This window comes from Zalophus californianus, chromosome 4 (genome assembly GCF_009762305.2).
Source record: "Zalophus californianus isolate mZalCal1 chromosome 4, mZalCal1.pri.v2, whole genome shotgun sequence".
Classification (NCBI taxonomy): Eukaryota; Metazoa; Chordata; class Mammalia; order Carnivora; family Otariidae; genus Zalophus; species Zalophus californianus.
Window position 1 is genome coordinate 136,680,454 of NC_045598.1, and position 26,258 is coordinate 136,706,711.

Genomic DNA, 26,258 nt, shown 5'->3' on the forward strand with positions numbered 1-26,258 from the left:
GTGCCTTAACTCCTAAATCTGTGTGTGTGACTATCAGGTCTAGGGCATACACTCAGGTAACGTCGCGTGACCGACTAGCGGAAAATGGAGAGTGCGCTGCATATACGCATGTAGGGCGTGTGTTTGGTTTGCTTGTTTGCTTAGAGCCCTCAGAGAGGTAGAGACGAGAAGACAGAACTGCACTGACTCACTGAGGGACTGGTGAAGGGATGCCCATGAGGTGCTGAGACATTCTAAATGAAAGGATAGTGTGTGAGGGAAACAAGTCGGCAGTCAGTAGAACAAAGGCGTCGTTTAGCTACGGTAGGCAACCTGAAGCGGTTTAGGCTTACCGGGAGGACGACCAGGAGAGCTCACAGTCGGGAAGCCGCCGTGCGGCTGCTGCAGGAGGCTCGCCCCCCGGTGAGCCCCGCCTCTCCTGAGCCCCGCCCCACCAACATCGGGCCAATGGGAGTCCGGGATGTTAGCGGGTGGGAGGTGCGGCCGGGTTGCTACAGCCGGAGCTGGGCGGTGGCGGCGGCGGTGGCGGCGGCGGCGGCGGCGGTGGCGGCGGGTACTGGGGGAGGAATCTCGCGGAACCAGAGGTGGTGGCGCAATGGAGGGACTGGAAGGTGAGGAGGTGAAGAGGTGTGGGCCGGGCGGTTAGAGCGGGCCTTGGAGCACCCGGGGTGCCCAGGACAGCGGTGCCGGGGAGGCGAGGGCTGGACTGAAGTGGTGGACCCCGCCGCTCCTCGGGAGGCCCTGGAGGGCAGTACCCTTACAGCCCCCAACACCGTGGAGCTAATGATCCTCTGGCTGCCCCGCCTCGGACGGTCTTCAGCTGCGGTTCCCCCCCCGCGAGCCTGTTACTGCCTTTGGCATTTGCCTGCAGCTCTCTTCCTACCATCTTTTGGTCTTGCCTGACTCCTGAGTGTCCTTTTGGTAATCACAGTCTCCGGGCAGATTTCATTTTTCTTGCAAAGTGGACTCTTCGTTAATGTCCATGGCCTCCCTACTGCCAGCCTCTGCTGGGGCCCCGGGGTGTGTTTTCAGCCTCTAGCTCCTGACACTTTCCTTGGCCAGTTTCCCTAGGTAACCGTTTTTCTATTTCTACCGCATCTTCTGTCAGAGGGATGCCAAGAGCATCTCCCAAGGAGGAGTCACTGGCCAGCTTCAGAGCCGGGACAATAGATTAACAGAAGGATTTAAGAGCTTATTAATGACGACTCAGTAAGGAAGAGCCGGCATTGATTCCTTATCTTGAGTTAATCCTTGTGCTGTAACCATGACTCCAGATTTTGCTTTGTTCCCAGTTCTTGCACTTCTCTATTATTTTTGTCCATTTTATCCTCTGTAGTATAACATTTGCCTAAAAACAACAAAGGAAAAAAAAACCCAGCTAACATTGGCAACAACAGTTTCAAGGTTATTTTTCAAATTGTGGTTAATCCTTCCTATGAAAGATCGTGTTGCTTTGGTTTAGCTCTTTTTTTCCCCCTCCTATTTTACAGAGATTCAGGTGGAATTAAAAATAAACAGAGGCATCGAGCCTTGTATTGTTGCATGCCAGAGAGCAGATTATTTCAGGTTGTGTTATGAAGTGAAAAGTAATAACTGGTAACTTCTGCAGGTACCAAAGCATACCAAAAAATAAATGTAATGATGAATATGATAGTTTTTTACCCTTTTATTCTCATAGTAAACAGCTGGAGAATGGTAGGTAAGAATTCTGATAATTTTCCATTTGTGGGCAGCTGTAGTATAATGACAAATGAAGGTCCTGTTCTCTGATCATTTCATTTATTTCAGGGAGATCATTAAGTTTCCACGAAATAGGAATTGTAATGATCGTACTCCTTACTTTCAAGATACTGTTTTTTAGAGGACTCCGGGAGGCACCTTACTTTTTAAATAAATTTTAAAATGTGTGGTGGTCTTGTAGCATAGTAGGTAGGATCATGGGTTCTGGAATTCTTGTGAAGTTATCATAACACACATTAAGTGCTTTAACACAACTTTTCTGCAGATATATATTATTTTATTTAACATTTGTAATTAAGGCAAAGATCTTCATTGTTTTTTACTTATGTATGCTAAGCACCTAAAAGTGTCTGACACAGAGTAGGTACTTAATAAATATTTGTTTTTAGATGAATGACTTTGACTATGATGGGCACCATTCTAGGCCCTGGGGACGTAGCAAAAAAAATAAAGTCAAAAGCCCTGCTCTCATTGAGTCTGTGTTATAGTGAATCTTATATTCTAGCAATACTAAGACATTACTATTGAAATCTTACTAAGAATGCTTTTAAAATATAATGAAAACCTTGTATAGTATTCAATTACATGGGTGGAAAAATACATGTATTCTGATATAATATGATATGTTATGAGGGGTATGTTTTATGGACCCAGCTTGTGATGTATCATGGTAAACAGTACTTGCTCCTTACTTTTCAGTTTTTTTTTTATTGTTTGTTTGTTTTTAACAAAATGAGTTACTATCATTAACTGTAATGTGTTTAGTTCTAATTAGGTTAGGTTAAAATATATGAAATTGTTTTTTTTGTAGGGCAAAACCATTGAATATTAGTAATTTCAAGTGGTTTAAACTAATAAAATAAAAGCTCCTAGAGTTTTTGTTGAAGTTAGAACAGTGCCTTTCTTTCTTTCCTTTCTTCTTTTTTAAAATCAGTCCCTGTTAGGTCACGTTTTGCAAAGATCAAAAGTTTGAATCTTAAGGTTCCATTCATTAATTCATTCACCCATGCCTTCATTTAATAAACATAGATACAGTGATAAATAAGATAAAGTTTTACCCTTATTGGAAGTTAAAGTCTAGCACTTTTTTTTTTTTTAAAGATTTTATTTATCTATTAGAGAGTGAGAGAGAGCAAGGGGTGGGGGAGGGGGAGGGAGAAGCAGATCCCCACTGGGAGCAGGGAGCCAGATGCAGGGGCTCCATCCCAGGATTCCAGGATCATGGCCTGAGCCAAAGGCAGAGGCTTTAACCGACTTAGCCACCCAGGTGCCCCTAAAGTCTAGCACTTTGAAGTCTCTAATAAATGTTATATTGCTTATATTGCAGTGTCCAGTAGAAAATCTCCAGGAATTTGCTCACTGTATCATAGTAATTGAGCAAATGTTGTACTGTTTGGTGTTAGACCCATGTTTCTAGTTGAAACCAGTTACTGGACTAATCTTGATTACAAAACCAGAAAATACATGGACCCCTAAAAAATTCTATTGAAGATTATCATACTCTTTTAAAAATTATTTGTGTATAAAGCATGTACCACTTGTATTATTTTTGGTCTTCTGGGGCTTTTCATGTTTCCTGGTCATTAAGAGATGAGGTATTAGGCTGAACACTGTATTTCAAAACTAAATATAGGGGCACCTGGGTGGCTCAGTCGTTAAGCGTCTGCCATCCACTCAGGTCATAATCCCATGGTCCTGAGATCGAGCTCCGCATCGGGCTCCCTGCTCAGCAGGAAGCCTGCTTCTCCCTCTCCCACTCCCCCTGCTTGTGTTCCCTCTCTCGCTATGTCTCCCTCTGTCAAATAAATAAATGAAATCTTAAAAAAAAAAAAAAACTAAATATAAATTATCGCTCATGATTTTGTGTAACCTATTTTTGAGCACTTCTGTGTTCTGTGTGTAATTGGAGCAAAACCTTTAATTCCTTTTCACCTAACTCTTGTGCCCTGTAGGTATACCAAGGCCAGTAGAATTAGTTCTAGACTTGGGAGAGTTCTAATCTCTCTTAAGCTTTTCATCTGTAAAATGGAGAGATGATAAACTTTAAGCAGATTTAATAAATACACTGTTGTCATTTCTTTCATAACATCTTAATAATGGTTATTAACAGTTGTAACAGATTCAGGCTGCCCATTCCTTTTTTGGTTTACTAAATTAGCAGATCTTAGTATACTGCCCTCTAAAACCTCATTGGAAGTCTAATTGCTCTTCTCTAGTGTACCCTCGATTTAGTTGAAGAAAGCATTCCTGTCCCATTAGGGTTTCCTTTTTGTTTTGTTTTTCTCTAATCCAAACACTTGCTAGTTTACTGAATAATTCTTCATCTTTATTGATTTATCTAGCATTCATTGTTGGTGCTGAGTTGGATGCTAGGTTATTTTAAAAGCCAGTGTGTTGGAGAGGCCTATGTTTGGATCATTGTTTTGTTTCTTTTTAGCTCTGTGATTTGGTAAATCTGAACTTCAGTTTCCTCAGCTATAAAAACTGGAGCTAAATGATGTCACATATATAAAGCATTCAGTAAAGTGCCTAGTGCATAGGAGGCCCCCTCAGTACTTGTTTATTGGATGGGGAAACTCATAGGAAGTGTGTTAGGAGCTTAGGAGTGATTCAATAGAGGTAAAACGGCATGTTTGGAAGGGATTGTGGGCAGTCTTACTAGATGGCTATGGCAGCAGGATAGGCTGGAGAAAGAAGAGACTGGAAATACATATATGGGATGAGGATTTGAACTGAGGCACAGATAGTGGGAATTAAAAAGGGAGGATAGATTTAGAAGATATTTCTGAGTTAGAGAGGTGAGATATGACTGTTGGATATAAGAGAGAAAAAGAATCAAAGATAAAGGGCTGTCTAGCTTTGACTAAGAGGTAATATTAATATTTTTAACCAAGAAGGAAGACCAAGTGTGGGAGAAGAGGTAACGAGTTTGGCTTTAGAAATGTGTTTGTACAGTTTGGGGGCTATCTAACAGAAATGTCTCATAGCTACTTGTAAATGTTTATGTGGAGTTTTAGCTTGGTAGTCATGACATAAAAGTGACAGCAAGTGGATACTTTCACCTAGGAAAGTTTTATGTAATAAAATGAGAAAAGAAGCTTGGGAGGAATTGATGCTTTAGGGTTGAGCAGGAAGAAGTCTGTAAAGGGTTTTAAAAATTATCAAGAAAGGAAAGTGATGAGAAAATATTTACTGAGTAGTGAATATGTGTCAGAAAAAGCCTAGAGCACCAGGTATACCTGGAGGTCTAAATACCAGGTCAAATGCTGCTTACCTTCTGAGATGTGAAAAACTTGGGCTTAGGAGGGAGAAATGTCATTGAAGCCAAGAGAAAAAGCACTTTAAAGGTGGAAGGGATTGATCAGTAGTGCCTCATGCTATAGAAAGGTCTAGTAGATGAGGATTCAAAAGAGGGCTTTGGATTTGGCTATTATTATTATTAATTTATTTTTAAGTAGACTCCATGCCCAGCATACAGCTTGAACTCATGACCCTGAGATTATGAGTCATATGCTCTACCAATAGAGCCAGCCAGGTGCCTCTGGATTTGGCAGATTCATGGTGGTCCTAGGGTCAGGATTTATGTTGGGGAAATAATAATATACTAAATCTCTTTTTTAAGACTGAGGAAGTTCTGCTCTAAGAAAATCCATTCGTTTAATCTAACATTTGCCAAACATGTGACCATGGAGCAAGGGATTTGAGGATGATTGGCAAAAGTGGAAATGACTAGTCAGGTTCAGACTGAGTAGGAAGGAAAGCACAACCAGGAATGGGTTATCAAGAAGATGCAAATCATTTTGAGATCAATAAAGTGATTTAAAGAGAGGTAGGAGGTAGAAGTAAGTGGTCAGAGAAGGTGCTTGGGTATTTTAAGAGTCCAAAGGTGGACTGTTACTAAATTATTTTAACAGTCGTTATTTTTGTTGAACTGGAGTGATAGACTAAAGAGGAGTGGAGTGTGAAGGCTATGTGTTGAGTAGGTTAAGTGTGAATGTTGAAATCTAGGATGAGCTGAAAGAGGAAAATCTTTTGAGATTATTAGGGATTGTTGACCTGAAAGTAATTAGATTCTGAAAAGGATTGTTGGAAGAGGATGGTATAATATATGCTATATGCTTCAAAATGAAGGTTTGTTTTAAAGGTTGAAGTCAGTTGAGCGGTGACCCGTGGTGAAGAAATACACATGCTACACAGAGGCCAGAACTGTTCTTAATTTCTAAGATTTCTTTTCTTTTGAAAATGTTCTTTCCTATTTCTTGGGCGCCTGGGTGGCTCAGTTGTTAAGCGTCTGCCTTCGGCTCAGGTCATGATCCCAGGGTCCTGGGATCGAGTCCCACATCGGGCTCCCTGCTCGGCGGGAAGCCTGCTTCTTTCTCCCTCTTCCACTCCCCCTGCTTGTGTTCCCTCTCTCGCTGTCTCTCTCTGTCAAATAAATAAATAAAATCTTAAAAGAAAAAAATGTTCTTTCCTATTTCTTAAATATATCCATTTTAGAATGTCATAACTATTTAGATAACAGCATATTATTTCACATCTATATATAATAGATACATATAATAGTATTATGTAAAGATACCATTTCAAGCCTATGGTGCAGGTTTTGAAGTTGCTAAATACAGTAATGCGTAACAGAATCAACACTGTGTGTGAGATAAATTTTATCAGGAGAGGTTAGCTTCTGGAAAGTTTTAGAATATTAAGGTACTTTATTTATGTGGTTTTGTCCATTAATTTGAGTGCTTCTTTCAACAGTGCTTGCTCTCTACTACAATAGTCAGCCCTTTGCGTATTGTCTCTACTATATTTTTATAAGCCTCACAATTTGCTAGCTTTTGCCACACAGGAGAGATTAGTGGAGTTTGCCTGCATGTGCTGGAGAGTAGTATTTTCTTATTTCATTGGTTGTAAAAGCATTTTCATGTATAACATCTCAGATGATCCCTTAAATTTTAAGGTAGATTGAGCAGATAATATCCTCATTTAACAAATGTTAAACTGAGGCTATTTATATGATTAGTCATACATTTTCTTCTAATTCATGTAGTGAAGACTTTTCCAACAAGGAGAGAGACATCTTGTTCTTTGCTATAGTTCCTTGCAGATTCTCAGTTCTGTATGTAGTCAAGTGGAAGTGATTTTGTCAACATTCTACATGCTACCTGAAGCATTCGTTCCACCAACCGCAATTGGTCAACAGGTTTAATCATCCTTATATATGACCAAATTTTTGTTTAATTTAATACCAGTAAGAGTGGTATGTTATCATTCATGTACTTTTCTTGCTAATGTGATCTTAAGGTAGATTTTATTAAATACATATAGTATATTTATTATGGTGTGTTAGAGATAGAAGGGGGCCATGTAGGTTATTTAACCTAACTTCCTTCCAAATTTTATACAAGAGGAAGCTGAACCTTAGTCAGGTTAAATGTCTTGCCCAGGGAGTTTATAGTTCTATGTGATAGAGCTGGGACTTATGAGACAAATTTCAGTGCCTTTTTTGCTAAGCTGTCATGTCTTTTCATGAATACATTACAACCAAAATGTACCTTTGTGATTCTGAACCTAAGCCGCTTATCATGACCTATTGGTAGAAGGGGGTGTTGACACTAACATACATGCACATATTTTGTGAATTATAGGGCTATACTGTATGACCAGCTAATATAAGAGGGAGGGGACTATAAATTTATATCTTTATTTATTTTGAATGAAGTAATGACTTATTTTTTTCTTTTTTGAGATAATTGTTCTTAAATGCTTTCTCTTTAATGCTGTTTCCTCTTTTTTATGCCTTTTAGTGATAAAGATTGTTTTTTCTTTTAAAGACAATTTGAACATATTTGATGACTTGTAGGAATTAATACCAAGAATTGGATTTTATTATATGCTGGTATTGTAGTTGCTATTACAGTAAAAACTGGGAGATGATTTGGTTCTTAGATATATAGTGAAGAAGTAAATTATGTAGACTGTTAGCTTTATAAGAACAATGATTGTGTTATTCCACTCTAGTATTATTATTACTTGATATGTGCTTGGCAAGTGGTAGGGGCCCAAGCACTCACTTTATTTCCATGGGTTGAAAATATTTTTCTCAATAGTTAATTTTTATAAAATTTTGCTTTGTCATTCATTCAACTGAAATATACTTTAGTGTAAGTAAAATATGTGATACTCTTTAACATTTTGTATTGATGAATTTTTAAATCATTTCTTAGAATTTAAAGGAATATATGAAAATTATAAATAAACAATACATTATGTATCATGTGGCATCACTTTGCCCATCATTATGAAGACATTCTTTTTTTTTTTTTAAGATTTTATTTATTTATTTGACAGAGACAGAGGGAGAGAAGGAACACAAGTAGGGGGAGTGGGAGAGGGAGAGCAGGCTTCCCGCGGAGCAGGGAGCCCGATGGAGGGCTCCATCCCAGGACCCTGGGCTCATGACCTGAGCCGAAGGCAGACGCCTAATGACTGAACCACCCAGGCACCCCATATGAAGACATTCTTAATGTATGCTACAGATTCTATCTAGCAATTGCCTCAACTTTTTAGTAGTGGAATTAAGTCCCTATAAATGAGGTTGCTCTCCCTAAATAACCTAACCTCTGGTATTGGAGAAGAACAATTCAGGCAAATCTTTGCTTTTGTAGTGCCCACTGCTTAACTGCCACCATAGAGACATTGCCTCCATCTAAGATGACAGATAGTCACTATCTACCATTAAAATAGGGCAGTGGAGTACTAAGAGAATGAGAGAACAAAACGGTTTTTCTGTTACGGTTGGATTGTATTCCCACCCATGTTTATTCTGATTTTTCTTTCAGTTTTCTTGAACTCACTAATTGCTTTGGAACAAATTATATGAAGTCATAATTGTACTTTTCTCATGAGTTTCTTTAGGTTACTTATAAAACAAAGTGGCTCTCTGTTTGTCTTTCATGTGATAAAGGAATTTTAACAGTAAAATATTCAGTAGAAAATATGTTTAAGGTATAGATTCAAGTATCATTTTTAGAAACTTAGAGGTATGGAAATAAATTTAGGTTTGATAATTGGCTAGATAACAAAATGACAAATTGACTCAGCTATGTAGAATTCCAAAGAATGTAGTTGTTTCTTTTAAATCAATTTAGTAACAAAATGTGTTGTATGAAAATGTATGATAGGTGCATTAAGTTTTGACTGAGTAAAAGTTTCAGCTGCTTGTCCCTTATTTAATGAATTGTGCCATAGCACATAATATCTCAGTTTGCTGGTCCATTGAATTCTTATATAATATTATATGTATAAAATAATGAACAATTCATATAATAAAGGTAGCTTAGTAACTAGGTGATTCTTTCTTTAAGGCATTATACTTCCTATTGTCTGCTGTTAAACAGAACAAGATTCTTTTTATCTTAGAATCCTTAGATCATCTCAGGAAGCCATCTCACTGATCACCAATGTTATATCTTAATGCTTTGAAGATTAATAATATATAATATTAACCTTAAGGTAAACTTGGTGTTTTAAAGTTTGGTAATTTACAGTAGAGAGAGGGTATAAGTTCAGAGAATATAATAAATTGGTTTGGTTAAAATTAAAGAAAACAAAAGATTTCCAACAATATCAGTTTGGTGATACTTAAATCATGACTTCAGTATTTGGCATGTCCTTTTTGACCACTGGTAACTCTAAGTCTTGTGCCTATTTTAATAATATTGCTTATTCCAAAATGAAACAAGACATTTTCCACAAGAACTGACAACTTACATATGAAGACATTAAAATTCGGAAATTTCACAATTTGAGCAAAGAATTTATTAATTAAATTCTTTCCTGTTTTAGAAAATGGAAGTGTCCAAGTGGGAGAATTGTTACCTTGCAAGATTTGTGGAAGAACGTTCTTTCCGGTGGCATTAGTGAGTACCTTTTTCCTTTGGATTATGTTAGATCTATAATTATTTGATACTTCAGGACAACTCTCAGGGAAAGAACCTCTGTGGAATAATTTAAAGAGATACCAGTGTTCTTTGTTCAAGAGCATCAGTTCCATCTATGTCTTTCTTCTAGAGTGGTCTCTTTCCTTCATAGTTTGGTCTTCAGAACTACTCTGTTAAAGTGTTAAAGTGTTTCTCTGTGGGAATATTAACAAAAATGAAACAAAAACTCAGAAATGCATAATTATGTATTTAAAGATAAAGAATGGTATGTGTCTGGGATTTGCTTTAAAGTACCTCAGGAAAAAAAGCTGGGATAGATGACAAGTTTGCTAAATTGTTGATAATTGTTGATGAGTAAATGGGAGTGCATGACACTATTCTCTTAATTCTTACGTATATTTGAAATATTCAAAGAAAAATTGTTTTCAATTAAAAGTGTACCTAAGGGACGCCTGGGTGGCTCAGTCGGTTAAGCGGCTGCCTTCGGCCTGGGTCATGATCCCAGGGTCCTGGGATCGAGTCCCACATCGGGCTCCTTGCTCAGCAGGGAGCCTGCTTCTCCCTCTCCCTCCTTCTGCTTGTGCTCTCTCTGTCAAATAAATAAAATCTTTAAAAAAAAAAAATAAAAGTGTACCGAAAACATATTATGCATTCTTTAGATACTTTTATTTAGTAACACAAATAGAAGTACTCTTAATTGATTTTAATATAAACTAGCCAACTAACTAGAGAATAAGGGAAAAAATGCCCATGTACCTATAGTATTTTATTCTTACTTTAATTATAAAAATACATTTATTAATATTTTGATGTAGAATAAAGACTTTTCTTTGAATATGAATGCTGATTAGAGTTCTGTCACTATCCAGAATGCATGTTACTATTTCCAGTTTGTTTCTTTAAAACAAAGCAAGGATTTAATGATCCAAAGTGTCTGTTGGACTATCAACTCCTTTTAAATAATGACAGCTTTTTTCCTTTGTCCTTTAAAAACATCTTGCCCACATTTAACTCAGTGATTTTTTTTGTTTTCATGTCATCTCACTATTTTCCAAACCATGTTCAAAATATTGAGCTCAGTTTACATAGGAAAGAAAATGCCTTCTTTTGCCCTTATTTATTTAATATTTAATTAAATAATGTAATCACTATACAGCTACAACTTATATAATACATCAGATTTGGGAACAAGTACTACATACTTTTGACACAACTCATTGTAAGAACAGACATCTATTAGAAAGTTGCCTGTTAGCCACACTTCTAATTTTTTTTTGTATTTAAGAGATTTTTATTCTAATAGCTATAATTAATAGTACTTGCTTATTAAAATGAAAACTGAAAACAAGGGGGCGCCTGGGTGGCTCAGTCATTAAGCGTCTGCCTTCAGCTCAGGTCATGGACCCAGGGTCCTGGGATTGAGCCCTGCATCGGGCTCCCTCCTCGGCGGGAAGCCTGCTTCTCCCTCCCCCACTCCCCCTGCTTGTGTTCCCTCTTTCTCTCTCTGTGTCTCTCTCTGTCAAATAAATAAATGAAATCTTTAAAAAAATTAAAAATAAAATGAAAACTGAAAACAAGTATGTAAAACAATTAATTTCTAAGTGTGTATTGAAAATGTAAGAGTTTGCATGATATCAAACCAACCAGTTATGAGGTTTCCTCTTTTCTCAGATAAAGTTTAACAGTTGTAGCTTGTTCAGTGTTATCAAAATACAAAAGAAAAAAGTGCATATAGTGCACTTAGGTCATCCATTAACATGTTTTATTTGGAAGAAGGAGAATGATTATTTATCCAGTAGGTTAATTGGAGGTCAGTTATGAGAGCGTCCATTGTAATGTCCTTAAAATGAATACATGAATGATTGAATGAATGAGTTGGCAGCCATATTTAAAAAGCCTATAGAAGTGGAACACTAGATAGCTCAAGAAAAATCATGGGTAAAGAAAGGTAAACTTGTTCCAGGAGGGAAGAAAGAGATGATTGTGGAGGAAGGACACAAATCAGACCACCAAGTCCTATTATTTTATGTTAACTTTATGGTAACATGCTACGGTTATGTTAATAACTTTAGTAACCCAGACTACTACTATTATGTTAACTTTTGTAATCCTCACACTAATGCAGTCTCTGTTTACATTTTTTCCAATATCTGTTTTCATGTATTTGGTAATGAAGATAACTTTTTTTCACTCAAATAACTTTGACTTGGTTACATTATTTTCCTTATTCTTAGCAGTGTGAAAACTGGAAGAGTATTTATCTATACTTTCTTGTATATAGTATTCATACTTTCTTGAGAAAGATAACTTATAGCATGCATTATATATACTTTCTAACGATTTTAGTTAAAGCAAAATATTCTTATATATTACTATTTCATCTTCTAGTTTTTAAATTGGTCTCAAATGACAATTTGAAGTTTTATAGACTTCCTTTCTATAGAAAAGAAAATGATACATTGCATTTCTTTATCTTAACAGAAAAAACATGGACCCATTTGCCAGAAAACTGCCACTAAAAAACGGAAGACTTTTGATTCAAGCAGACAGAGAGCTGAAGGAACTGATATTCCAACAGTAAAGCCTCTTAAACCTAGGGTAATTATATAGCTTTTTGAATAGTATGAACTTTGCTGCTGTATATATTGAAAAAAAATTATCTGTTCTAAGATTGAAGAATAATGAGAATTCTGCTTCGTGTTTTCAGTTTAGAAACGATCAGAAACTTGTTTATTTTTAAACTTCTGCTAAGGGGAAACCAAACTACTGTCTCAAAACCTATTTTAATGAGGTTTTTGTAGCATTGGATAGCCAATTGCTTAGCTGTAGGCTGGCAAGAATTAAAAAGTCCTCACATGTTCTTTTTAACTCATTGTTAATTATTGAAGCCTAATTTAAGTGTAGTGTATAAGTTTAAGCCTCTTATCAGTACTATAGTCCCTCTCTACAAAAGCAAAGCTATAATTTACAGATACCTCAGCATAATAGATATTGATTAGCTTGATTGATTGTCAGTAATTGTGATCTTAGGCTTTCTGGGGAAGTTTGGTCAGTTACTCAGCTGTCCCTGTATAGCTGTTGTCAGTTTGTTTTCTTTGAAAGCAGTGAATCTCCTTTAATAATCTCTTTAATACTACCTGTGGTGTGTTATATTGCTAAGAATAAAGCACATACTTTGTTCGACATAGTTTTAAAGAGTTCAGTGAAATAGTCGAAATTTGAGTACCTCATTGAATAGGTTTTTGAAATAAACCCTGCGTCAGTGATAATAACTTCTCCCAGTGCTACGGGAAAACATTTCCCTGTGGGGTAATTAATCTTACTAATAAAATCATTTGATAATAGAAAAGTCGAATGTGCATCTTTTTTTTCAGCCTATGTATAAGTGAAGGATGGTGAAATTTGAATAATGTACAGAAACCATTATTTGATATTTTTCTTAGTACATCTGCAGATATATGATTATATTGGCTTTAATTAGCCAAGAGATAAACTATTGAAATTTTTCGACAGTGTAATATAGTGGGTATGAAAATGACAGCTGGCTCAAGAGTCATATTGCCTGGATTTAACCCTTGCTCTGTTACTTACCATGCTGTGTTGGGCAAGTTACTTAACCTATACATCTCTTTATCTGTAAAATGGTGTAGTAATGGTAGTGTCTGTCTTGTGGGTTCTTATTGAATTTATCCACAGTGATCTGTCAATAAATGTTAGTTATACTATTTTTTTTAAAAGATTTATTTATTTACTTATTAGAGAGAGAGTGTGCACGAGCAGGGGTAGGGGCAGAAGGAAAGGGGGAGAGAATCTCAAGCAGACTCTGTGCTGAGCATAGAGCCTGAGGGTGGGCTCGATCCCACATCCCTGGGATCATGACCTGGGCTGACATCAAGAGTCGGGCACTTAACCAACTAAGCCACCCTGGTGCCTCTATCCTATTTCTTTCTAAGGGAGAAAGGTTCTAATAGTGAAAAAAATTAATCTTCAGATAAAAGCAAAGTAAAAACCATTGCTTTGCATGAAGTAGTTTAATTTCTTGGTACTTAAAAGTGTGGTTCATAGAGCAGTAATACCAGCACTATTTGGCAACTTGTTAGAAATGCAGAATCTCAGGTCCCACCCAGAAATGCTGAGTTAGAATCTGCATTTTAACAAAATCCTTGGGCGAGTCATATGCACCTTAAAGTTTGAAAACTGTGTATTAGAAGATTTTTTAATTTTTATTTAATTAAAGATTTTATTTATTTATCTGACAGAGACACAGCAAGAGAGGGAACACAAGCAGGGGGAGTGGAAGAGGGAGAAGCAGGCTTCCCGCCGAGCAGGGAGCCCGACACGGGGCTCGATCCCAGGACCCTGGGATCATGACCCGAGCCGAAGGCAGATGCTTAACGACTGAGCCACCCAGGCACCCCTAGAAGATTTTTTTAAAAAGCTTTTATTTATTTATTTGTCAGAGAGCGAGCGAGCACAAGCAGGGGGGGTAGCAGGCAGAGGGAGAAGCAGGCTCCCCACTGAGCAAGGAGCCTGATGGAGAACTCGATCCCAGGATCCTGGGATCATAACCTGAGCCAAAGGCAGACGCTTAACCAACTGAGCCACCCAGGGATCCCAAACATTTATTTTTATTTATTTATTTTTTTAGATTTTATTTATTTATTTGAGAGAGAGAATGAATGAGTGAGAGAGAGAGAGAGCATTGGCAGGGGGAGGAGCAGAGGGAGAGGGAAAAGCAGACTCCCCACTGAGTATGGAGCCTGACACAGGGCTCCATCCCAGGACCCTGGGGATCATGACCTGAGCTGAAGGCAGTTGCTTAACTGACTGAGCCACCAGGTGCCCCTGTATTAGAAGATTTTAACATAGTGAAATTTTCTCTATCTGTATCAAGGAAATCCTACAAAATCACAAGCAGAGTGGAGTAAAGCAGATGCGAACTCCATTTGGGGAAAAACTAAAGGCAGGCCTAATCCACAGAGTACAAAATATATGTAATGGCTGCCCAAAGCAACTGAGTTCCAGAAGAACCTACCCACAGAGGAAGTGCAGAAAGTTGAAGGACCCATGGCCCAGAATGGGAACCTGTCACCTTAAAGGTGAAGGGTCTCCTCGCCTTAAAGTGACTCCTTAAATGTGAGGGGTCTAATCAGGAATTATAGATCCCTTATTTACTACAGCCAATGCAGGAATTGGGGTGAGTATAAGAACTTGGAATGCCAGGAATTGGAATGAGCCTGGCTGAAATTGGACAAAAACCAGGAAGGAGGAAGTAGGGAGATAAGTAAGGCACAGAGAGTTGAAGGGGCCCAATGGCAGAAGCTCTCCAAAAAGCACTAACGAAAAGAAAATACCCTTTCTGAAGGTAAGGGGCCCATCTAAAGGGCTAGGTCCTTTTTTTTTTTTTTTTTTTTTTGGAAGTGGTTAGTGTGGTTACTGAGGGAAGCATGGTTGGCAGTAGGAGCCTTCCTGGACACACGTTGCTTTAGAGAAGCACGAGAGGTTTGTCCCTGTGATCACAGAGAGGCCTTATTTGCATCTGAATTTGGTACAGTGCTGGAGAGCTAGCTGTCGGTTTGTGTAGCCTGGCCAGGGACTGTGCACCACTCCTTCTCCCCAGAACCTCCTATAAATAGCTGTAATAGGAAAACCTAATTTATTCAATGATGAGTAATAAAAAAAGCATTAATTTAGCATTGACACAAGGATGCAGTGAGAAGAAAGATGGATGAGAGCAGCAGACCCTATCAGTAGATGAGTTATACTTATGGAGCAGATGAATGTTGTGATCAGACCTTTCACCATAAAATAAGAAACTATAAACAGTCACATTCAACATCTGAATTTGCTTGTGTTTAGTTAAGATTTTGTATCTCTATTTACGAGAGGTAAACTTGTAATTTTTCTTTTTATCAAACGTTCGTTGCTCTCTTAAGACTAGTTAGAAAGTTGTTCTCGGGGTGCCTGGGTGGCTCAGTCACTTAAGCGTCTGCCTTCAGCTCAGGTCATGATCCCAGGGTCCTGAGATCGAGCCCCACATCAGGCTCCCTGCTCGGCGGGAAGCCTGCTTCTCCCTCTCCCTCTGCTGCTCCCCCTACTGTGCTCTCTCTCTCTCTCTCAAATAAATAAATAAAATCTTAAAAAAAAAAAGTTGCTCTTTTATTTTTTGAAAGGGTTTTTAAAAAATGATGCCATTTCTTCCTAAATGTCTGCAAGAATTCAACAGTAAAGGCATCTGGGCCAATTTTCTTCAGGTTTTTAAAAAATAGGTTCACTAAAAAAAAATTAAGACTTGGGATTTTGTTTCTTCTGGTATCTGTTTTGTGGTGTTTGTCAAGGATATTGTCCACTTACTGTTGTCAGATTTATTAGCATAAAGGTCCATTATAGTGTCTTCTTTTTTCCTCATGTTTGTAAGAACTGTATCATGTACTATTTTCCATCCACATTTTGTGTTTTCTTTTTTTCCCTTATTAGTCCTGCCTTATTAGTGTTTTTAAAGAATCATCTTTTGACTTTGCTGATTCAGTGTATATTCTTGATTTAAAAAATAAAGACATAATAAGGATAGTTGGGTATTTGAATAATACAACAAAATAAATGTATGGTAGCACAGGAGTCAGCATTATTTGTAGTGGAAAGATACTTAGAGGTACCCATTAAAAACAGGAACAAGATTAAGCTCCAAGCAATATAGTAATTGCTGTAACTGATACAGTTAGATATTAGATGCATAGGAATTAGAAAAGTGGAGGTAAAGGTATCATTATTAGGAGATGATATACCTGGAAAACCCAAGATAATCAACTGCTAAATTATTACAAACAATAAGAGAAGCCAGTGAAATAATGAGATATAATGATAATATACAGAAATTACTAGGTTTCATATTTCAACAAACCCCTTGAAACAAAAAAGAAGAAAAGACTCTTTATAAAAGAACAACACAAAATAAAAAACATTTAAGGATAAACCTTTTAAAGGTATAAAACTTTCACAAAGAATACTTAAAAAAATGGACACAAATACTTCTTCAAATGGAAATATTATATATTTTTGGATAGGTAGATTCAACAAAATAAAGATACTAAGTTCCTTAAGTTGTTTATGAATGTAATGTTTAAGTTTTCCAGTTAAAATATAGTTTAAAAAATTAGGCTGATTCTAAAGTTCATATGGAAAAATGTACATACAAGAATAACCAGAAATTGAAAAAGAAGCAGCATAAAGTAGGGTTATCCTATCAGATATTAAAATATTATTATAAAGTCTCAATATTTAAAACACTGGTACTAACACAAGGATAGTCAGAACAGTGGAACAGAAGAGAATGTTCAGAAATAGGCCCAAATACAAAAGAGAATATGGTAAAGGTGTTAACAGTTCAGTGGGGAGTAAAGTCAGTAAAGAGCTGAGATAGCTGCATAGCCATGTTAAAAACAAAAAATAAAGTTGAATCTATATGTCACACTATAACTCATAAATTCCAAATGAATAAAAGTTTTAAAATTTTAAAATGAAACCATGAAAATTCTAGGGGGAAACATGGGAAAATTCCATTTTACCGTCGTGTGAGGTTGGGCCTTGCTAACAGTGACTACAAATCGGCAGACCATAAAAGAAACAAGTAAATTAACCTATATTTTAAAAATAATTCTTCATATCAGAAGATCCTTAGACAAGGTTATAAGACAGCCATATTGTAGGGGAGGGCTGAGGCTAGTCTATAAAGAATTAACCAGAAATTGCTAAAATTAAGACCAGTAACCAACAGGTAAGTTGACCAGGCACATAAAAAGTTCACAAAAAAAAAGGCAATGCATTAGATGATTCTTTTTTTTTTTTTTTTTAAGATTTTATTTATTTGACAGAGACACAGCGAGAGAGGGAACACAAGCAGGGGGAGTGGAAGAGGGAGAAGCAGGCTCCCCGCGGAGCAGGGAGCTGGATGCAGGGCTCGATACCAGGACTCTGGGATCATGATCTGAGCCGAAGGCAGATGCTTAACGACTGAGCCACCCAGGCACCCCAATGCAGATGATTCTTAATGATACAAAAAGATGCTCAACTAATTATTAAGAGGAAAGCTGGTTAAAACCAGAGAGAGAACTATTTTTCACCTCTCCAGTTAGTTAAAAAAACAAAAGTTTTTTGTTTTCCAACATACTCTGTTGGAGAAAGTGTAGTAAAATAGGGAAATTACACCAGGTTAGTGGAGGCTTACATGGATGCAGCATCTACAGAAGTTAATTTAGCAGTGTTTATCCAATTATAATTGCATTTTAAAAATAGCATATAATACAATTACCTGAAGTTTCTTTTTAAAATTATAAATTTTAATTAAGGAAAGCAATTTAAGGACTCCTAATAAGAGAACATTTAAAACAATATAGCATTTCCTCAAGTTTTATTTCAATTAATTTTTTAAAAGATTTTATTTATTTATTTGAGATAGAGCACGAGCAGGGGGGAGAGGCAGAGGGAGAAGCAGCTTCCCCCTGAGCAGGGAGTCTGACACAGGACTCAATCCCAGGATCCTGAGATCATGACCTGAGCCAACAGCAGATGCTTACCAACTGAGCCACTGAGGCGCCCTATTTCAATTAATTTTTTTTAAATGTTTTGAGGGATGCCTGGGTGGCTCAGTCAGTTAAGCATCTGCCTTCGGCTCAGGTCCTGATCCCAGGGTCCTGGGATCAAGCCCCACATTGGGCTCCCTGCTCCACGGGAAGCCTTCTCCCTCTCCCACTCCACCTACTTGTGTTCCTGCTCTTGCTCTCTGTCAAATAAATAGATAAAATCTTTAAAAATAAATAAATAAATAAAAATAAAAATGTTTTGAAATGGGCTTTTCTTTATTTGTTTGTAGCCTGAACCACCAAAGAAACCATCTAATTGGAGAAGAAAACATGAAGAATTCATTGCCACCATAAGAGCAGCTAAAGGCCTTGATCAGGCACTTAAAGAGGGTGGAAAACTTCCTCCTCCTCCTCCACCTTCTTATGATCCTGGTATGTAGAATATTGTTGACAGAAATCTTCATATGGAGAGAAAATATTGATAGAATTTTTATTAATTTTAAGTTGTTAATAAAATTAATTTATAATAATGGAAACTGATGAAACATAATCTTTAAAAAGTTTAACTATAAAATAATGGTGCTAATCTAGGCATTTAGGTTTATAAAGACGCACTGGTGTTGAACATAGAAATACTTTATCTTTTTATCTCAATACTTTATTTAAACATAAAAGATTTTAATATCATTTGAAAAATCATTGTAATATATCCCAGGAAATATTTGAAGAAGCTCACTATCATTTGAAATGTAGTCATTTGGTAAGATTCAGATTGTTTTGTTGCCTAGTTCTTTGGTATTTTCTCATCCGGGAAAATACATCTCATATTGTTTCTAAAAGGTACCTGTTTATGTGGGGAAACCACCATATAGATTGATTTACCTAAATTATGCTTTAAATTCATGTGTTAATATAGTTTCTTCATTAGGTGTATAAAAGTTGCTTATTTATTACCAAAAGCAAGGCAAGATGCTGGAAACCCAATATGAGATACTGAAATACTGAAAGATTTAAAATATACACAATTGACAATTTGACATTGGCTAGGAGAGTAGTTTAAAGAGGTAGTTATTTTAATATAAGAAGTTAGCTGTAGCACAAACAATGAATCATGGAACACTACATCAAAAACTAATGATGTAATATATGGTGATTAACATAACAATAAAAAATTTAAAAAATTAAAAAAAAGAAGTTAGCTGCAGCACTAAAATTGTGTTACTATTCTTGACTGAGATTTATTTCTTAGTAAAGGGAAGTTCTTATATAAAATAAGTCAGGGAGATGAAAAGCATGGCATAGGGAATATAGTCAATAATATTATAATTACATTGGTGACAGATTGGTGGTGTGGATTGAATATTGTATAGAATTGGCGCATCACCATGTTGTATACCTGAAACTAGTGTAACATTGTATGTCAGCTATACTTCAGTAATTTTTAAAAAAAATAAATCCTTTAGAAAATCTAGATACGATCATTTTTAACATTTTATTGTAGTAGAGAGGTTGACAAACTATTTCTATAAAGGCCCAGATAGTAAGTATCTTAGTTAATAAGGTATATTTTTATCTTTTTTTTCATCTAAGAGAAAATACAACTGTATAAAGTTGATTAAACTATTTCTTGACGGTTTTCCTCTAATTAAAATAAAAGATTTTAACAGATTAGCCCAAATTTTAAAATTCATTTTTAATGTAATGTGTTATTACTGCTTAACTTAGTCTCTAGTATAAAAGTATGTAGATATGGTGAAAACATATGGTATATTATAAAGGCAAAGAAGAAATCCTGTTTTTCCTCTCTGTATTCCGTCTTTTGTACTAAGGATTTATCTTTTGGGTTTTTTTTTCCCCCCCTCAAATTTGATTCTAGGCTGGCAGAAAATTGGAATTTATCATATACTAGCAAACTTTTTTCTTAAATGTCTTTACTAAATTTAGTAGTCAGGTTGGGTGGTTATAAGGAAATGACAAGTTTTGCTTATCAAATGTTATTACTTTGTCATACATCTTCAATTACTGTTCATAAAAACTTATAATTCTTTGTTTCACTTCAAGAATTATGTTATTAATCTGTTCCTTTTTTCTGTTTTAGATTATATTCAGTGTCCATATTGCCAGAGGAGATTTAATGAAAATGCAGCTGATAGACATATTAATTTCTGTAAAGAACAGGCAGCACGTATTAGTAATAAAGGCAAATTTTCTACTGATACCAAAGGAAAGGCGACTTCTCGGACACAGGTGAAATGTTCAATTATTTCTACAAATAAAGGAGAAAATGACTCAGGTGCACAATTTTTTGCTTCTGGTTTACAGAACATTTAGCTACAGCTTTCTTACCTTCTTAAAGTTTTATATTGTTCAGGGATTTAGTAAGAAATTTGAATGTTTAATTGAGAACAAATAATTGAATGGACTTGAGTTAGTAGAGTCTTGAAAATAATGCAGGTTGAAGAAGGTATTAGGAAAAGGTAAGAAAACTAGTTAAAAAGTAGGTGAAGCAGATTCAGAGGAAATCAGAGGGTTTGGAAGAGTGAGAAAATGGCAGTAAAAATCCAAATTTGAAAATCAGATAAGTCCTGAATGTTTCCATGCTACATGTGACCATACGCCCAAGGGAATGAAATCCTGGGGTTAAGTCCAACTGTTACTTCTGAACTTTTAGGCAAGTAACATTTCATGTATGAGAGCCTTTATTTCTTCATCCGTGAAGTAGTCTATATGATTTTTGTGAGAAGCAAATGAGATGGTATATGTGAAAGCACTTCAAGAGCCATAAACCATATATGGATTTTGTTATATGAAATTTTTACAGTACTGTTGTTTTTCATTGAGCATATTGTGACACAAAAACTTTGATACTTTCGTACTTTTTAAAAAAAATTTATTTTAGAGTGAGAGAGAGAGAAGAGAACACGAGTGGGAGGGGCAGAGGGAGAGGGAGAGAAACTCTCAAGCAGATTCCCCACTGAGTGAGGAACCCGACGTGGGGCTCCATCTCAGGACCCTGAGATCACGACCCTGAGATCATGACCTGATCCAAAACCAAGAGTCAGAGGCTTAACTGACTGTTGCCACCCAGGGGCCCTGATAATGTAATACTTTTCAGCAAACTTCATTTTTCAGAAGACTTTCATTTACAGTTTTTTTAGTACTGTAAATCTAGCAGGCAATAATAATCAAATCCATTTCACTTGTTACTTATGAATCAAATATTGGATTAAAAGACTCCATTACAATTGGAGCCTTCTTGAGAGGATCCATATTGAATTTTTGTTAATATTATTGGATCATCATCATTGTGGGGAAAGAATGAAGAAAATTCATTTTGAAGAATTTCTAAAACAGATGTTAAAAACATTTATCTTTTACTTAAATGGTTAAGATCATTTATATGATTTTTCTTTTGTCATAATAAAAGAATTAGAGTAAAAGAAATAGAATGTTTATATTCCATCAACTTGGTGCCAAATGATTGTAAATGTAAAATCCAGGTAGCTGATGGTTACCACTTTAAACTGTATCAGTTCTGATTGTATGCCCAGTCATATATATTCATTTTAATGTAAGCCCATATTTTCTCATTTTTATTCATTCAAGAAAATTTTATTGAGTACCCTCTCTGAATGAGGCACTACTGTACCAAGTACTGAGTCTATATTAGTAAACTAAATAGAATATTTTTCCAAAAGATGCTTAAAATGCATCCTTATTATATTTAGCAACTATAATCTAACCCAGTTACAGTCCACTTTTTGACCCTGCTCTGATCAAAATAATGAAAAAAATATAATGAAGATCTATTTCCTATTGGTAAAACCAAGAAGTTCCCCCATTTAGTTAAATTTCCATCATTCTTCTTCATTAGGAATTTTATCAAGTTCCATCATGGCATATTAAAGTCGACTCATGAAGAATAGAAAACCCAAAATGTTACCTAGTATATACTAAATTAAAACATTTTATTATTTTAAAAGAACATATTATATTGAAATAGTCTGTTTGTAACTTAGGTTCTGAAGTATTCTTTTCTCACCTTGGCTCAGTTACCTTATGAGCTTAAACCAATTCAGTATGTATTTTGTGATTTAGGAATTTTCAGTATTCTGATTGATAATTACCCTATTCATTCTAAAGTAATAAGGTTTAAATCTGGAAAGATGGTGTTCAGTTTTTAATGAATTTTTTTCTTATTAAAGGCATTCCTGTTCCTTATGGAAAATTTGAAAAAAAAATTTTTAAAAGTCATCTTAGTTGATATTTAAAAAATTTAATTTTGTGCTTTTATTTAATTTTTAAATTTTATTTATTTTTATTAGAGAAAGGGAGGGACAGAGGGAGAGAAAGAATCCCAAGCAGGCTCCACACCCAATGTGGAGCCCAATGCAGGGCTCGTTCTCATGATAGTGAGATCATGACCTGAGCTGAAATCAAGAGTCAAGATGCTTAACTGACTGAGCCACCCAGGTGCCCCTCTTATTTTATACAACACTTTTATTCTGATTTTTTCCTCCTTATTTTCCTCAATTATTTTATTGTAAATTATACATGTAAAAAAAAAAAACACACAAAATACACATACGTGCATAACCACAAAAAGGTTAAGAAATAGGGTATTATCAATCTCATAAAGCCTCTACTATCCTGTTTCACTCCCAGAATTGTAATGTTCTCTCCTTCTTAGACCCTCACCCCATAAAATAGTCACTATTCTGATTTTACATATAAATCAGTTTTTGCCTTTTATATAGTCTCCAGACCATAACTGCACTTTTATTTACTATGGCTTTATAAATCTTGATGTCATGATGGATTTGTAGTTATTTTCTCCTCCATTTTCTCTCACTTGAAAATAGTTGAAAATATTTTCTAATTTGTGATTTCTTCTTTATTTTTTTTTTTTTGGTGTTTTTATCTTTGTATTTTTTGTATGTTTGTATTTATTTTGTATTTATTTATTTATTTATTCATTTATTTTAAAGATTTTTTTTTATTTATTTGACAGAGAGAGACACACACAGAGAGAGAACATAAGCAGGGGGAGTGGGAAAGGGAGAAGGAGGCTTCCTGCCAAGCAGGGAGCCCAATGTGGGGCTCGATCAGGACCTGGGGTCCTGGGATCATGACCTGAGCCGAAGGCAGACGCTTAGCGACTGAGCCACGCAGGCGCACCTGTTTTTATTTTTTAACTGGAGTATGATATTCTCTGCCTGATCTTCCCGACCCTCCGTAATCCATACCTTCCCTCCCTTCCAGCTGACTTAGTTCCCTCCATGCTCTAAAATACACCCTGATGAGGGATAAATTGGTCTCCTTCACATTCGCATCTATAAAATGGGGATAATATGTACCTACCTCAACAGTTATCAAAAGCATACAGCAAAATAATGCCTATTGGTGTGATTTCTTCTTTTACTCATAGTTTGTTCAAATGTGAGTCATTTACTTCCAGATATTTGGTGCTCCTCTAGATGTTTATTGCTGATTTTTTTTTATTTAATTCTCTTAGGGTCTGAGAACATACTTGGTAAGACTTTCATCTTTTGAGATTTGTTTTATTGCCTAGCATGTGGTCTTTTTTGGTGAATGTTCCTACAATCTTCATCTATGATTGTTGACTTTTTCAGGATCATTAATTTCACCAGCTTTTCACTTAAGTATTTTGAATTTCTCTTATTAATTGTATTTATATTTACAGTTCGTTACATCTTTCCTATTTGTTGACCTTTATATCATATGGAGTGTGCCTTTTTGTCTATGGCAACATTCTTTGTGTTGTTGTTTCATCTGATAGTGTATTGCTGTTTCAGTTTGATCATGCTAATTTCCTTTCAATTCTTTAACTTGAATCTGTGTTGTCAGAAGGTGTTTCATCTGATAATGAATAACCATTTCAGCTTAATTATGTTAAATTTCCTTCTAATTCTTTCACTTAAATTTGTGTTTTTGCATCTCTTGTAGACAGCCTGTTTTTAGTTCATCTTTTTTAAAATCCAGTCTGACAACCTCAAACTGTTGGTTGAAGTGTTTAGGCATTTACACGCAGTGTATTTATTGATGTTTGTGGTTGAGTCGGCCATGTTGCTGTTTTCTATTTTTGTCTTTTTTTTATTCCTTTGATACTTCTTCCTTGCTTCTTTTGTCTTAGTAAAAGATATTTTATATTCTCTATTGGTTTTCAGTCATCATATTTTTTTAAATGGTTATTCTAGGAATAACAAAATGCATTTTTTAACTTATCCCCACCTGTGGATATTTCCACATATCTCTCACCGATCTTAGTGTTATTGTTATATATATGTAACTCTATAAACCCATCAGTATTCTTTTTTCGTTTTTTCTTTAAGATTTTATTTATTTGACAGAGAGAGACATAGCGAGAGAGGGAACACAAGCAGGGGGAGTGGGAGAGGGAGAAGCAGGCTTCCCACTGAGCAGGGAGCCCAATGTGGGGCTCGATCCCTAGACCCTGGGATCATGACCTGAGCCGAAGGCAGTCGCTTAACGACTGAGCCACCCAGGCGCCCCTAAACCCATCAGTATTCTTGATGTGTGTTGTTACACAGTGTTATACTTACACCTTTAAAAGTCATCTGTCTTTTAAAGAAATTAGAAGAAAATAAATATGTAATCATTTACATGCATATACACACATGTATGTTTATGCACACCCACATATACTTTGGTTTTTTTTCTTCTGCCTCTGCCACATCCTCACACACGTATTTTGTATTTTACTTGCATATTACTTACTCCCATATTATCATTTTCATATCTCTTCATTTCTTCTTCTAAATCTCAGTTGCCATATTTTGTCATTTGCTTTCAATCAGAAGAGGCTTCTTTAGCCTTCTAAGAGTGCAGATCTGCTGGCAAGGAATTTTCTAGTTTTGGTTATCTGAAAAAAATGCCTATATTTTGCCTTTATTTCTCTGTTGAGATTTTCTATGTGTTTATTCACTATTACCATCTTTTCCTTTAATTCTTGTATATTTATCCCTTTACTTTTTGAACATATTCATAATAACTGCCAAATATAGGTCATGTTTTTCTCTTTCCTTTTTCCTTTTCTTTCCTTGCCTCACCCTTCCCCTTCCTTGCTTCTTTCTCTTTCCTGCAGTTAAACCCAGAATACACAGTTACTAGTTTTCTAGAAGTACTGCTTTTGGATGGTTTCCAGTCTCTTAAAATCTTCTTTTTTTTAGGATCCTTTTGTATTGTCTATAGGAGAGTTAAGCAGCTATTTCACTCCCCCACCATTAAGTTTGTAATCTTTTACTGCATTTTTTAATTTATTGAGGTTGTCTATTTTTCTAATTTCCTATGTTACTTTTTATAGTTTCTAATTCCCTGTTAATATTTTCAAAATTGTCTTTTATTTCTTTAAATCTAGTAAGCATAATTGTTTTATATTATGTATCTGATAATTGTGGTATCATGTGATCTTTGTAGATAACGTTCTTGCTTTTTTTTTCTCAATCATGGTTTCTTACATCATTATGTACATAATTATTATTGATCATTTGGTACTTGTTGCCCTCAAAAAATTATTCATGAGAATTGTTCATGTGAAGAGCCTTCTTGTTTCTTCCGGGTATCTAAGAGTACTACTAATTTGGAAGTACTTTAATTTTTGGCTTAGTTTGCCTGGCCACCTAGTAATGCAGATTTATATAGCAAATCCACATGATGGCCAGTCTATTGTTATAATCTTAAATGTTATTGGCCCACAGTTTATTTTTTTCTTCTTATCTGACATTCTTTGCTTTTAAGTGATTTTTTATACTTTCCAGAGCATTTTTACTTTTTAGTTGAAAGGTCGGTCCAAATAGTGCCTTTTTACTATTTTATCAGAAATGAATGCCCTCCGGGGCGCCTGGGTGGCTCGAATGCCCTCCTTGTTCTTTAAGCTCTTTCCAATTTCAAGAAAAAGTCTTTATAAACATAAATATTTGACTAAGGAAATTTATTAGATTTGTGATCTATATAAAAG

The 26,258-nt window shown here is 35.8% G+C and overlaps 1 protein-coding gene across 4 annotated transcripts in view; it reads left to right on the top strand.

Moving 5' to 3' along the window:
- The first annotated feature begins 487 nt into the window (after window positions 1-487).
- Window positions 488-26,258, top strand: part of ZC2HC1A (zinc finger C2HC-type containing 1A) — a 53,348-nt gene continuing 27,577 nt past the window's right edge. For all 4 annotated transcript variants that reach the window (XM_027581294.2, XM_027581311.2, XM_027581283.2 and 1 more), the window contains exons 1-5: window positions 488-611; window positions 9,586-9,659; window positions 12,162-12,278; window positions 18,550-18,691; window positions 20,358-20,506. In XM_027581294.2, coding sequence (XP_027437095.1) covers window positions 596-611; window positions 9,586-9,659; window positions 12,162-12,278; window positions 18,550-18,691; window positions 20,358-20,506 — 498 coding nt within the window. In that variant the 5' untranslated portion in view covers window positions 488-595. The remainder of the gene's footprint in view (window positions 612-9,585; window positions 9,660-12,161; window positions 12,279-18,549; window positions 18,692-20,357; window positions 20,507-26,258) is intronic.